Raw genomic sequence first — 14,198 nt, 5'->3', positions numbered from 1 at the left:
CGGACCAGGAAAGTGAGTTGTTTCTCATTGCGGAGGTCAGTGGGAAAACACGCCAAATCTTGCAGCCCTGACCTCTACTTATACAGTAAGAAGTCTAACAACACCAGGTTACAGTCCAACAGGTTTATTTGGTAGCAAAAGCCACTAGCTTTCGGAACAGGCTGTCCCTTCGTCAGGGAGTTCTGATCACAAACAGGGCACAAAGACACAAACTCAATTTACATGAATAATGATTGGAATGTGAGTCTTTACAGCTAATCAAGTCTTAAAGGTACAGAGAATGTGAGTGGAGGGAGCATTAAGCACAGGTTAAAGAGATGTGTATTGTCTCCAGACAGGACAGCTAGTGAGATTTTGCACATCCAGGCAAGTTGTGGGGGTTACAGATAGTGTGACATGAACCCAATATCCTGGTTGAGGCCGTCCTCATGTGTGCGGAACCTGGCGATCAGTCTCTGCTCAGCGACTCTGCGCTGTCGTGTGTCGTGAAGGCCGTCTTGGAGAATGCTTACCCGGAGATCAGAGGCTAAATGCCCGTGACCTTTGCACATTTTTCGGTTGTGAGGTAGGCCTGATGACGCATAGCCCGCTGTCATATCCAATTACCATATTGAAAATGACCTAATATCAGTGATCCACCATTAAAGAAAGAAGGTGGATCTCTGGGAGCACTCTGACGCTGGAAGGTGGATGCCCACCAGGACACTGAATCTGGAAGGTCCACAGTAGACGCTTCCCCCATCCACTGTTGTGGAGTTCCAAGGTCCAAGGTTTCTGGCAGCCTCCATTCTGCACTCGGTAGACAACCCCCAGCATTGTTCAGGTGAATCCCGATATCTGCACACCAAGTTTTCCAAACGTATTTTGCACCGGCACGTTTTCCCACTGGCACCATGGAGAATCAGGCGTGGGTTTTCAGGCCTTCATTGGTATTAGCAGAATGCAAATGAATTTCATGCCCAGCCTCCAGCGGGTTTCCCAATTCACCATGACAGGAACCAGGGGAAGTTCCCCTGGGAAATTCACATCGACATTTGGTTTACGAGGGTAGATTTTCAAACATTGGTTTGCCCAATAACACTGTCTGGATAGCCATGTAGACTATAAGCTACCATTTGCATACTGACTGCAGTCCAGCTTTGCAGGTGTCCTGGACACCAAATTCTTGCCCAACATTGAACCCACTGATGGGGGCTTGGGAGAATTCAACCCATATGCTGTAATTTTGTGCCGATGTTTGCCGCAAAAGCAAATGGGTATGTGGGTGCAAAATACTGTGGGACTCGGAAAACAAGAATCTCACCAAAAATACCTAATTTTCCGAATCTTCCCAACCCCTGTCAATAACATAAAAAGGTTCCTGACTCATTTCAATACATTTAGATACAATTAGTGGGCTTCTTCGCCATATCATTCCCCATATATGGAATTCCCCATCATCAACGTGACATCATGTTGGGTACTTTTGCAACTGCTTTTTAAAAATGGGAACCAGCTAAGGGAACTTGCAGGGGGCAACACAGGTAAGTGTAGTTCCCGGGGAGATGGGAAGGGTCATTCCCAGGTAGTACCCTGGCAGTACCGACTGACAATGCCCCCAATATTGTCCCAGGGGGCAGTTGGCAGTGCCACAGGCAATTCTGGTGAGTCCCCTCTGGGGACCTCCATGAGGGGGTTCCCTTATCAATTGGGGGTAATTCCCCTTATCGGTTGGGGAGAGTGCATTTGGGGGTGAGGGGGGAATCGCTGTGTCCATTTGAGAGGGGTGCCTGTGTGCTTATGAAGTGTTTCTGTGTTGGCTATCAGGGATCAAGGCACCCCATCTCAGGATTCCTGGCTGTTAGTATTTTTCTGGCCCTGTTCCACCAGCATGATGGCATGGGTCACATCTCTAGACATTTTCTGCGAGAGTGCTGGATTGTCTGGTGAGAAAAGTCGGCTGTGCAGCTTATGAGCATGTGGTGAACCATCGTTGGTTCCCACTAGATAGTACTGAGCCAGGGTCTGGCCAGTACTACAAGTATGTATATATGTTGCTGTTGGGGTTAGGGATGGGTTGTTCTACTTGTTGCTGTTGGGGTTAGGGTTGGGCTGTTACACCTTGTATTATAGTTATTGTGGTACATCCCAGTCGGGCTCCGCCTCCTGGGAGAGGTATAAAGGTCTCTGCTCTGTCTGGGACCCCTCAGTCTGGGATCGTGTATATAATTAGTAGCTGCCTTGTTACAGCAAATAAAAGCCTTTATTTCCTGAGCATCAAGCCTCGTGTGTGATAACGCGCATCAATTTTATTTGCTGTAAATAAACTCTCGTCGAAGAAAAAAAAGAGTATGGAGCAGATACTGAAGCCTGAACGCCTTACACTAGATCCACGTGCGGTGGGCGCCTCTAACACCTTCGACCACTGGTTGAAATGTTTTGAGGACTACCTGGCAGCCTCCGCAGCGGTCACCACAGATGATGACAGACTCCGGGTCCTCCATGCGAGGGTAAGCGACACCGTCTACCTCGCGATCCGTGCGTCCACCGACTACACAAAGGCCCTCGAGCTTCTTAAGAAGTGTTATATTAAACCGCCCAACGAAATACGCGCTCGTTACCTCTTAGCCACTCGACGACGACAGTCCGGCGAAACGATGGAGGAATACACGAACGAGCTCCTACAGCTAGCCAGGGGCTGTGATTGCAAAGCTGTGTCGGCAGAGCAGAATATGAACAACCTCGCTCGAGATGCGTTTGTGGCGGGAGTCGGATCATCGTACATCCGACTCAAACTACTGGAGAAAGGTAACCTTGACCTCACCCAGGCAATAGATCTAGCGGAGACGGCCTCCAAAAGCCTAGTATTGTATCCTGAAGACCACGTGGAGACAACGTGGCAGGAGCAGTCGCCAATCCCTCCTTGTCCCTCGGGTTCGAAATGCTGCGTAATGGTGTGCTCACACTCGGGCCAGACGACGGCAGCAGCTCCGGGCGGCCTGCGGTGTTACTTCTGTGGGGGAGCGAAGCATACTCGGCAACGGTGTCCCACTAAAGCTGTGTTGTGCTCCGCCTGCGGTAAGAAGGGGCACTATTCGAAAGTGTGCCGATCTAAATCTGCTTCTCGGAACAGCAGTGCGGCCTGCGATTCCTCAGAGCCCGGTTCTTCGTCGTCGACATCGTCGAGGGTTCCGTCCACGTGCGAGGCCTGGACGACGCCATTACGGTCGACGGAGTCGGAGATGTGTGACCACCAGGGGTCGCTGAGTTTGGCGCCATCACCCACGTGCGACCTATGGGAGCGGCCATGTTGGTCAGCACCGACCGTGAACGACCAGCAGGGGTCATCCTCGTCGATTTCAGCTGCCTGCAGTGGCGCTCATGAACCAACGGTGGCGTCGATCATCCTGGGCCAGGCCAAGCCTCGTAGGCTTGACAAGTCTATGATGGACATTCAGGTAAACGACCACTTGATTTATTGTCTGTTTGACAGCGGGGGCACTGAGAGTTTTATCCACCCAGACGCTGTGAAGCGGTGTGGACTCCGGATTCAACCTGTCAAACAGACAATTTCTATGGCATCAAGGTCCCGGTCTGTCACCATGCTAGGGAGTTGCGTGGTAACTTTAACGGTGCAAGGCACGGTTTACGAGCGTTTCAAGCTCCTGGTGTTGCCGCACCTTTGCGCGCCAATACTTCTCGGACTAAACTTCATGGTCCACTTGAGGAGTGTAATCCTACAGTACGGTGGGCCAGTCCCTTCGCTTTCAGTGGGAGAACGGCAGCCTCCAAATTGCCCAACGCGCCTGTAGCCTCTCGACGCTGAAGATCACCACACCCTACCTGTTCCAGAATCTTGTGATGTGGAGATGCCGGCATTGGACTGGGGTAAACACAGTAAGAAGTTTAACAACACCAGGTTAAAGTCCAACAGGTTTATTTGGTAGCAAAAGCCACACAAGCTTTCGGAGCTCTAAGCCCCTTCTTCAGGTGAGTGGGAATTCTGTTCACAAACAGAGCTTATAAAGCCACAGACTCAATTTACATGAATAATGGTTGGAATGCGAATACTTACAACTAATCAAGTCTTTAAGAAACAAAACAATGTGAGTGGAGAGAGCATCAAGACAGGCTAAAAAGATGTGTATTGTCTCCAGACAAGACAGCCAGTGAAACTCTGCAGGTCCACGCGACTGTGGGAGTTACAAATAGTGAGACATGAACCCAATATCCCGGTTGAGGCCGTCCTCGTGTGTGACCTGATAGCCAAGTTCCGCACACACGAGGACGGCCTCAACCGGGATATTGGGTTCATGTCACACTATTTGTAACTCCCACAGTTGCGTGGACCTGCAGAGTTTCACTGGCTGTCTTGTCTGGAGACAATACACATCTTTTTAGCCTGTCTTGATGCTCTCTCCACTCACATTGTTTCGTTTCTTAAAGACTTGATTAGTTGTAAGTATTCGCATTCCAACCATTATTCATGTAAATTGAGTCTGTGTCTTTATAAGCTCTGTTTGTGAACAGAATTCCCACTCACCTGAAGAAGGGGCTTAGAGCTCCGAAAGCTTGTGTGGCTTTTGCTACCAAATAAACCTGTTGGACTTTAACCTGGTGTTGTTAAACTTCTTACCAGAATCTTGTGCCAGGCTGCAAGCCCATTGCGACTAAGAGTAGGCGTTACAGCGCTGAGGATCGGATCTTCATTCGATCTGAAGTTCAGCGGCTCCTCAAGGAAAGGATCATACAACCTAGCGCTAGTCCGTGGAGAGCGCAGGTCGTGGTGGTCAAGAGTGGGAACAAACCCCGGATGGTCATTGACTATAGTCAGACCATTAATAGATACACGCAGCTGGATGCGTATCCCCTCCCGCGCATATCTGACATGGTCAATCAGATTGCGCAGTACCGGGTGTTCTCCACCATAGACCTCAAGTCTGCCTACCACCAACTCCCCATTCGCCCAGAGGACCGACAATACATGGCTTTTGAGGCGGATGGTCGCTTGTATCACTTTCTCAGGGTTCCCTTTGGTGTCACCAATGGGGTCTCGGTCTTCCAGCGTGCTATGGACCGAATGGTGGACCAGAACGGGCTGCGGGCTACCTTCCCGTACCTGGATAACGTCACCATCTGCGGCCATGACCAGCAGGACCACGACACAAATCTCCTGAATTTCCTACGCACTGCATCTCGCCTGAACCTGACCTACAACAGGGAGAAGTGTGTGTTTCGTACGTGCCGTTTAGCCATCCTCAGATACGTGGTGGAAAACGGGGTCATTGGCCCTGATCCAGACCGTATGCACCCCCTCTCTGAACTTCCCCTGCCCACTAGTGCAAAAGCACTGAGAAGATGCTTAGGCTTCTTCTCTTATTATGCACAGTGGGTTCCCAATTACGCGGACAAAGCCCGTCCGCTCATTAAGTCCACTTCTTTTCCCCTAACACTAGAGGCCCGATTGGCCTTTGATAAATTAAAAGCCGACATCGCGAAAGCTACGATGCACGCTGTTGATCAGTCCATCCCCTTTCAGGTGGAGAGCGATGCATCTGATTTCGCCCTGGCCGCCACACTTAACCAGGCGGGCAGGCCCGTCACCTTTTTTCCCGCACCCTCCAAGGCCCCGAAATTCGGCATTCAGCGGTGGAAAAGGAGGCCCAGGCCATTGTGGAGGCCATCAGGCACTGGCACCATTACTTGGCGGGAAAACGGTTCACCCTGATCACGGACCAGCAGTCCGTGGCGTTCATGTTTAATAACACGCTGAGGGGCAAGATCAAGAACGACAAGATCTTGCGGTGGAGAATTGAACTCTCCACCTATAACTATGACATCATGTATCGTCCAGGGAAACTCAATGAGCCCTCGGATGCCCTCTCGCGTGGAACATGCGCCAGTATACAGGAGGACCGTTTGCAGGCTCTCCATAATGACCTATGCCATCCTGGGGTCACTCGGCTCTACCACTTTATAAAAGCCCGCAATCTGCCCTACTCGGTGGAGGACGTCAGGTCCATAACAAGAAGCTGTCGGGTATGCGCGGAATGCAAACCGCACTTTTACCGACCTGACCGGGCACAATTAGTCAAGGCCACTCGTCCCTTCAAGAGACTGAGTGTCGATTTTAAGGGCCCCCTTCCCTCAACAGATCGGAATGTGTACTTCCTCAACATCATTGACGAGTACTCTAGATTCCCTTTTGTTATTCCCTGCTCTGATACATCCGCTGCCACGGTTATCAAGGCATTCCGTGATCTTTTTACCCTGTTCGGGTACCCCAGCTACATTCACAGCGACAGGGGCTCGTCGTTCATGAGCGATGACTTGAGGCAATACCTGCTCTCATACGGGATTGCCTCTAGTAGAACCACGAGCTACAACCCTAGGGGTAACGGAACGTGAGAATGCTACAGTCTGGAAGGCTGTCTTACTGGCGTTGAAGTCAAAAAGCCTTCCAGTCTCCCGTTGGCAAGAGGTGCTCCCTGATGCACTCCATTCCATATGCTCACTCCCGTGTACGGCAACCAACGCTACTCCCCATGAGAGGATGTTTTCATTCCCTCGGAAGTCTTCCTCTGGGACCTCATTACCGTCTTGGTTGACGTACTCAGGACCTGTCCTCCTGCGGCAACATTTAAGGGCCCGCAAGTCCGACCCGTTGGTCGAACAGGTCCATCTCCTCCACGCCAACCCTCAGTATGCCTATGTGGCATACCCTGACGGGCGAGAGGACACGGTCTCGATCCGAGACCTGGTGCCAGCAGGGGACGTGGAAACCCCTGTCGCTCCCATACCCCCTGTTACAAACCCCATAACTCTTGTTTCCCCTCCGGACACGGCGCGGGCAGCATCGGGACCATTACTTAACCCTTTTACTCCCGTGTACAGCTTGCCTGAGTCCAGAGGATGGTCGCCACTTCAGGTCGTGTCGGAACTCCATGGATTACCATCACCTCAGGGTCAACCGGCCCGTGAGTCTGTGGAGGAACAGTTGGACATCGCCTTGGGGAGAACGCCACTGCAAGTGCCTACTCCGGTGTCATCGCCGGTATTGAGGAGGTCACAACGACGGTGCGGTCCCCCTGACCGTCTGAACTTATAGACTGATGACAAATTATTCTGTTTTTTTGTACCCCGCCAGCCTTTGTCTTCAAAGGAGAGGTGAATGTGGTGAACCATCGTTGGTTCCCACTAGATAGTACTGAGCCAGGGTCTGGCCAGTACTACAAGTATGTATATATGTTGCTGTTGGGGTTAGGGATGGGTTGTTCTACTTGTTGCTGTTGGGGTTAGGATTGGGCTGTTACACCTTGTATTATAGTTATTGTGGTACATCCCAGTCGGGCTCCACCTCCTGGGAGAGGTATAAAGGTCTCTGCTCTGTCTGGGACCCCTCAGTCTGGGATCGTGTATATAATTAGTAGCTGCCTTGTTACAGCAAATAAAAGCCTTTATTTCCTGAGCATCTCAAGCCTCGTGTGTGATAACGCGCATCAGAGCCGCACATCAGTTTTCTGAACTCAGCCAGCACTCTGTGCAGGGAATGGAAAGTTCCACACATAATGCGAAAGCCTTCTAAATCTTCTATTTTCTAAAGGAAAAAGTCCAAACCTGTTTAATCTTTTCAGACTTCATGGGGTGATTCTCCTGGCCCGCTGCGCTGCTCGAGTAGTGCAATGAGCCAGGACACATCAGCAGGGGGTTTGTAGCACAATTCGCGATCGGCGTCTGGCCGATCACGAGTCTCCCTGACCCTTCTTTTTGATGTACTCAGCCTTGCGTCGGAAATCAGCGCGAGGCTGATTTACAATATTGAAATTACAATTTCAACATCATTAGCGAGCCTGGGTTGGTAGTCTCCGGGCTCGCTAGTGTCTTCCCCCGTCCCCTGCCGGGAGATGTTCCCACCAGCACGGATTAAAGCTGGTCCCCATCAAGGGCAATTAGGAAGGGGAGGTCGGTGATGGGGGCACCAGTGCACATGCGCCAATCTCTCCGTTGGCATTTTGACACATGCGCAGTGGCCCACTCAGCACGCTGATGCTGGCCTCTCCATCAGGATGAGCCCCTACCCTCCCCCGCACCCCCACTTACAGGTATGAAACTCCCCGTGGCACGCTGTGGAGCACAGAGTGCCGGAGAGTCGTAAAACTAAGTATGCCCAAAAAACAGGCAAGAAAATCTCCTGCTTTCCTGCCCATTGGGCACTTAGTTTTCTTTTGGAAAAATCGTCCCCCACACGTTAACTCCAGTGCTACTTTGTCCTTTTTATAGTATGGTGATCAAAATTATGCAGAGTTCTCTAAGTGCACCCTATCCAGGGTCCTATTCAAGTTTAACATAACTCCATTATTTCTCAATTCGACATCGCAGATGATACAAAGATATGTAGAGGGACAGGTAGTATTGAGGAAGCAGGGGGGCTGCAGAAGGACTTGGACAGGTTAGGAGAGTGGGCAAAGAAGTGGCAGATGGAATACAATGTGGAAAAGTGTGAGGTTATGCACTTTGGAGGGAGGAATGGAGGCATAGACTATTTTCTAAATGGAAAAATGCTTAGGAAATCAGAAAAAAAAGCACTTGGGAGTAATTGTTCAAGATTCTCTTAAGGTTAACGTGCAGGTTCAGTTGGCAGTTAGGAAGGCAAATGCAATGTTAGCATTCATGTCGAGAGGGCTAGAATACAAGAGCAGGAATGTACTTCTGAGGCTGTATAAGGCTCTGGTCAGACCCCATTTGGAGTATTGTGAGCAGTTTTGGGCCCCATATCTAAGGAAGGATGCACTGGACTTGGAAAGCATCCAGAGGAGGTTCACAAGAATAATCCCTGGAATGAAGAGCTTGTCGTATGAGGAATGCTTGAGGACTCTGGGTCTGTACTCATTGGAGTTTAGAAGGATAACGGGGGAGCTTATTGAAACTGACAGGATATTGTGAGGCCTGGATAGAGTGGACGTGGAGAGGATGTTTCCACGAGTAGGAAAAACTAGAACCAGGGGGCACAACCTCAGGCTAAAGGGACGATCCTTTAAAACAGAGATGAGGAGGAATTTCTTCAACCAGAGAGTGATGAATCTGTGGAACTCTGCTGCAGAAGGCTGTGGAGGCCAGGTCATTGAATGTCTTTAAGATTGAGATAGATAGGTTCTTGATTGATAAGGGGATCGGGGTTAGGGGAAAAGGCAGGAGAATGGGGATGAGAAAAAAAATCAGCCATGATTGAATGGCAGAGCAGATTCGATGGGCCGAGTGGCCTAATTCTGCTCCTATGTCTTATGAAGCCACATTAGCATTTTTTATTTTTTGCTAGCCTGGGGTGGTGCTTTTAATGATTTGTTCACTTGTATTCCTAGATTCATTTACTTTTCTACTCCATTCAATTTCTTATTTTCTAATGTTTTGTATTTATGTTTTATCTAACAAAATGCGCCACCTCACATTTATCAATGGTAAGGTTTATTTGCTATTCAACTGCCCATTCTGTAAGTTTTCTAATGTCTTCTTGTATTAAATTGCATCCTCTCTAAGTGTCATTTTGATATCATCTGCAAATTCTGTTACTGGGATACTTGTTCTCCAGTCCAATCATCAATGTAAATTATGAATGACAGTTATCCCAGAACTGTCCCCAGCGAAACATCTTTTTCTACCTCCTGCCAATATGAATAACTACTTCTCTGTTTTCTACGTCTTCACCAGTTTGCTATGAATTCACCTATTTTCCAAACTGATCTCTATCAGGAGACCACGATGTGGAAATTTTTCAAAGGTCTTTTGAAAATCTAAGTCTATGATAGCCGCAGAAAATTAGAACACATTTATGCTCCACCAAAGCATTCTCTTATTGTTCTTCATATAACTCTATCAGTATAATGTGCCATTTCCTTCTCCCTCATATAACAACATAAGGGACAGAGTTTTCCCAAAATATGGCAAAGGGGGGATTCACTGACCCCGTTTGTCACTGGTGGGAATCCCAATCACCCGCTGAATGGGGCATCGGGCCTTAAACATGATTTCTGCATGGGAGTGAACACATTTGGGATTCACCCGGCCCACCCGCTGGCTTCAATCGGGTTCCTGCCCAAAGCTCCCACTGTGCGTCGGTGGTGAAGGGAATGAATGTTTAAGGTCATCATAGGATCCCTACAGTGCAGAAGGAGGCCATCTGCACCCAGGCCCTATCCCTGTAACCCCACATATTTACCTTGCTAATCCCCTGACACTAAGGGGCATTTTAGCATGGACAATTTACCTAACCCACACATCTTTGGACTGTGGGAGGAAACCGGAGCACCCGGAGGAAACACACTGTGGTGAACCATCGTTGGTTCCCACTGGATAGTACTGAGCCAGGAGCTGGCCAGTACGACAAGGATGTACATATGTTACTGTTGGGTTGTGCTATTGTTGCTGTTGGGGTTAGGGTGGGGTTGTTACACCTTTGTACTGTAGTGTTGTGGCACATCCCAGTCGGGCTCCGCCTCCTGGGAGAGGTATAAGAGTCCCTGCTCTGGCCGGGACCCCTTCAGTCTGGGATAGTGTATATAAGTTCTGGCAGCTTCGTTACAGTAAATAAAAGCCTTTCATTTACTGAGCTTCAGGCCTCGTGTTTGAGTAGCGCATCACACACGCAGACACAAAGAGAACATGCAACTTAGACAGTGACCTAAGCCAGGAATCGAACCCAGGTCCCTGGTGCTGTGAGGCAGCAGTGCTAACCACTTTGCCACCGTGCCGCCAGTCATGGATGGGGTGCTGATCAAGGTGGCTGTTTTGATCTGGATGGTGTTGATTTTCCTGAGTGTTGTTGTTGCTGCACTCATCCAAGCAATTGGAAAGTAATCTATCACGCTCCTGACTTGTGCCTTGTAGTGGAGATGCCGGCGTTGGACTGGGGTAAGCACAGTAAGAAGTCTCACAACACCAGGTCAAAGTCCAACAGGTCTATTTAGTAGCAAATACCATAAGCTTTCGGAGCGATGCCCCTGTGCCTTGTAGACAGGCTTTGGGAAGTCAGGAGGTGAATTATTCGCTGCTGAATTACCAGACTCCGGCCTGTAATCACAATGCTTATAAAACAATTCCATTTAAGTTTCTGGTCAATGGTAACCTTCAGAATGTTGATAATAGGGTATTCAATGTTGATAATGTCATTAAATGGCAAGGGATTAGATTTCCTCTTGCCACTGATGTGACTGCTTGAGTCACCATTTATCAGCCCAGGCCTGTTGTCCAGGTCTTGTCGCATGTGGAAACAGACTGCTTCAGTATCTGGCACCAAACACTTTGCAATCATCAGTGAAAATCCCCACTTCTTACTGTATGATGGGGGGAACGCCATTGATGAAGCAGCTGAAGAGCTTACTACTCTCAATTGTAACTGGTTTATAATATTTAGCACCTCCTTCCCTCTCCACACTGAATCCATACTGCTACATTGTTTAATAAGCTGTTTGCTTAACAGATATTCCCAGCTCAATGCACAAAATATTGGAAGAACATTTTTTTCCACATACCTACTCAGTGCAGGACTACTGTAGATGAAGAGGACTTGAAAGGTTGTGCACATGTGGCATGAACTGGATGGGCCAAATGATCTCCTTCTGTGCTCAGATGATTATATTCTTCAAATTTTAATATTTGAGGTGGGAATTGTGAGTTGAGCTCATTAAACTGTCAATCAAACACACAGCCATTCACACTCCACTTGAAAAATGTTAATCTTCTAATAATCCTGCTGATAACACTGTCAAAATAAATGAAGAACTGTTCAAAACCTCGTTAGAAACTCATTAACTGCTCATTAAACTGTCAATCAAAACAAAACTCAGAATCACCTTGGCAGCCGTGTCCACAATTCCTGCTAAGCTGAATACTTTGCTGGTCTCCAGAACTGAACCAAGTATTCATAATGAGATTCCATTGCATAACAGTGTTAACAAATTCTCTACAGCTGAATGCATTAAAATATTTGAACTAGTAAAGCAGAAGGCCATGTGCTTCAAGGCTGACTGAACTTTCAATCAAAGAAAAGGCGAAATCACAGGGAAATTGACACATTAAAATCTTGATCTCAATTTTCTTAAGATGCATAAAAACATATACACTGGCTAATGGAAATCTGGAGCTCTCTTGCACGAGAAACTAACTCTGGGCAAATTGAAATATTCAAAACTGAGCTTAACAGATTGTGTTAGGTATGGGATGTGGAGCAAAGACAGGTAAATCGAATCGACATACAGATCTGCCATGATCTAACTGAATAGTGAAATAGATTGACAAAGCTCAGTGGCCCACTTGTTTCTATGGCCAGGGTTTTACAACCCCTCCCACCCTGCGATATTACTGTCCTGCCGAACTGAATGGAGATTTAAATGGCTTGCCACTTCTGCCGGGGGGCAACATGCCATAGTGGGGCCATAAAATCCTTGCCAATGCTTTAACAAGAACAAACCCCTTTAAACAATGTTTATTGCAGTGCGAATCAGTCAACTCCGTGATACATTTAGACACACTGCATTGTCAGGTTGAAAGGTCACCAAGAAGTTTTGAAATTTTGTTCTTCTGACAGTGGCTTTGGTTTATTTCTAACCTCCAAATCAAACAATTATTCTCCCTATTCTGCTCCACTTTTGCACAGTTGCGCTCTTTTGTTCCCATGTAACAGTAGCACCATGTGTCATTTTTGCTTTGATTACAGAGGAGTGCATGTTCTGCAGCGGGGAGAATTATCGTGGGAAAATTTCCCAAACGGCGGATGGTGTCACATGTCAGCGCTGGGATTCACAAACACCTCACCTTCATGGATACAACCCATCCTTGTAAGTTAACTGAATGAGGCAAACAATTCATTATCTGTATTTTAATTTCTAGTTCTTTGATTATTTGGTATCATCATTTCCCCCGCCTGGGGGAAGCAGCGGTGGCCGAGTCTCCGGAGTGGAGTCTGGCCCTGTAACTCAGAGGGCTGAGGAAAAGAAGAGGAAGGCAGTGTTAATCGGGGACTCGACAGTAAGGGGGTCGGACAGGCGTTTTTGTGGAGGCAGCCGGGAGTCTCGGATGGTGGTCTGCCTCCCTGGGGCTGGGATCCAGGATGTCGCTGGTCGAGTCCCAGAAATCCTGAGCGGGGAGGGAGAGGAGCCAGAGGTAGCGATACATATTGGTACTGCTGATGTGGGAAGGAAGGGGGAAGGGGTCTGAAAAGAGAGTATAGGGAATTAGGGAGACAGCTGAGAAGGAGGAAAGCAAAGGTAATAATCTCAGGATTGCTGCCTGTGCCTCGGGAAGGTGAGGGCAGGAATGGAGTAAGGTGGAGAATGAATGTGTGGCTGAGGGACTGGTGCAGGGGACAGGGATTCAGGTTCCTGGACCATTGGGACCTCTTTAGGGGCAGGTGTGACCTGTACACAAAAAGCGGGTGGCACTTGAATCCCAGGGGGGACCAATATCCTGGCGGGAAGGTTGGCTAAGGCTACTGGGGAGAGTTTAAACTAGATAGGTTGGGGGAGGGGATCGAGACGAGGTGATTGGGAGCGAGGAAGTTAGCTCGCAAACAGAGAAGGGTTATAGACGGTGCAAGAGGGAGGATGGACGGGGGATAGAGAAGGAGAGAGCTCAGACCAAAGGATTGAGATGTGTTTACTTTAATGCCAGGAGTATAGTGAATAAAGGGGATGAGCTCAGAGCGTAGATCGATGCCTGGGAGTGTGATGTGGTGGCCATTACGGAGACTTGGATGTCTCAGGGACAGGACTGGACACTCCAGGTGCCGGGATTCAGATGTTTCAGGAAGGACAGGGAGGGAGGCAAGAGAGGGGGTGGAGTGGCACTGCTGATCAGGAATAGTGTCACAGCTGTAGAGAAGGTGTATGCTGTGGAGGGATTGTCTACAGAGTCTCTGTGGGTGGAAGTTCGGAGTGGGAAGGGGTCGATCACTGCTGGGAGTTTTCTATAGACCACCCAATAGTAACAGGGAGGTGGAGGAGCAGATAGGGAAACAGATCCTGGAGAGTTGCAATAATAGCAGAGTTGTTGTGATGGGAGACTTTAATTTCCCAAACATAGATTGGAATATCCCTCGGGTAAGGGGCTTGGATGGGGAGGAGTTCGTTAGGTGTGTTCAGGAGGGTTTCCTGACACAGCATGTGGACAAGCCTACAAGAGGAGAGGCTGTACTTGATCCGATACTGACCAATGAAGGTGTCAGATCT

At 48.6% G+C, this 14,198-nt stretch overlaps 1 protein-coding gene across 1 annotated transcript in view; it reads left to right on the top strand.

The window, feature by feature from the left end:
• Positions 1-14,198, top strand: part of plg (plasminogen) — a 141,124-nt gene that overhangs the window by 42,849 nt on the left and 84,077 nt on the right. Inside the window, exon 6 of the mRNA XM_078230122.1 lies at positions 12,689-12,809. Within this exon, the coding sequence (XP_078086248.1) occupies positions 12,689-12,809 (121 nt within the window). The remainder of the gene's footprint in view (positions 1-12,688; positions 12,810-14,198) is intronic.

Source organism: Mustelus asterias, chromosome 15, assembly GCF_964213995.1.
Source record: "Mustelus asterias chromosome 15, sMusAst1.hap1.1, whole genome shotgun sequence".
In the NCBI taxonomy this organism is placed as follows: domain Eukaryota; kingdom Metazoa; phylum Chordata; class Chondrichthyes; order Carcharhiniformes; family Triakidae; genus Mustelus; species Mustelus asterias.
Note: the sequence above shows the minus strand (reverse complement) of the source record. Positions and strands in the feature narration are given on the sequence as shown.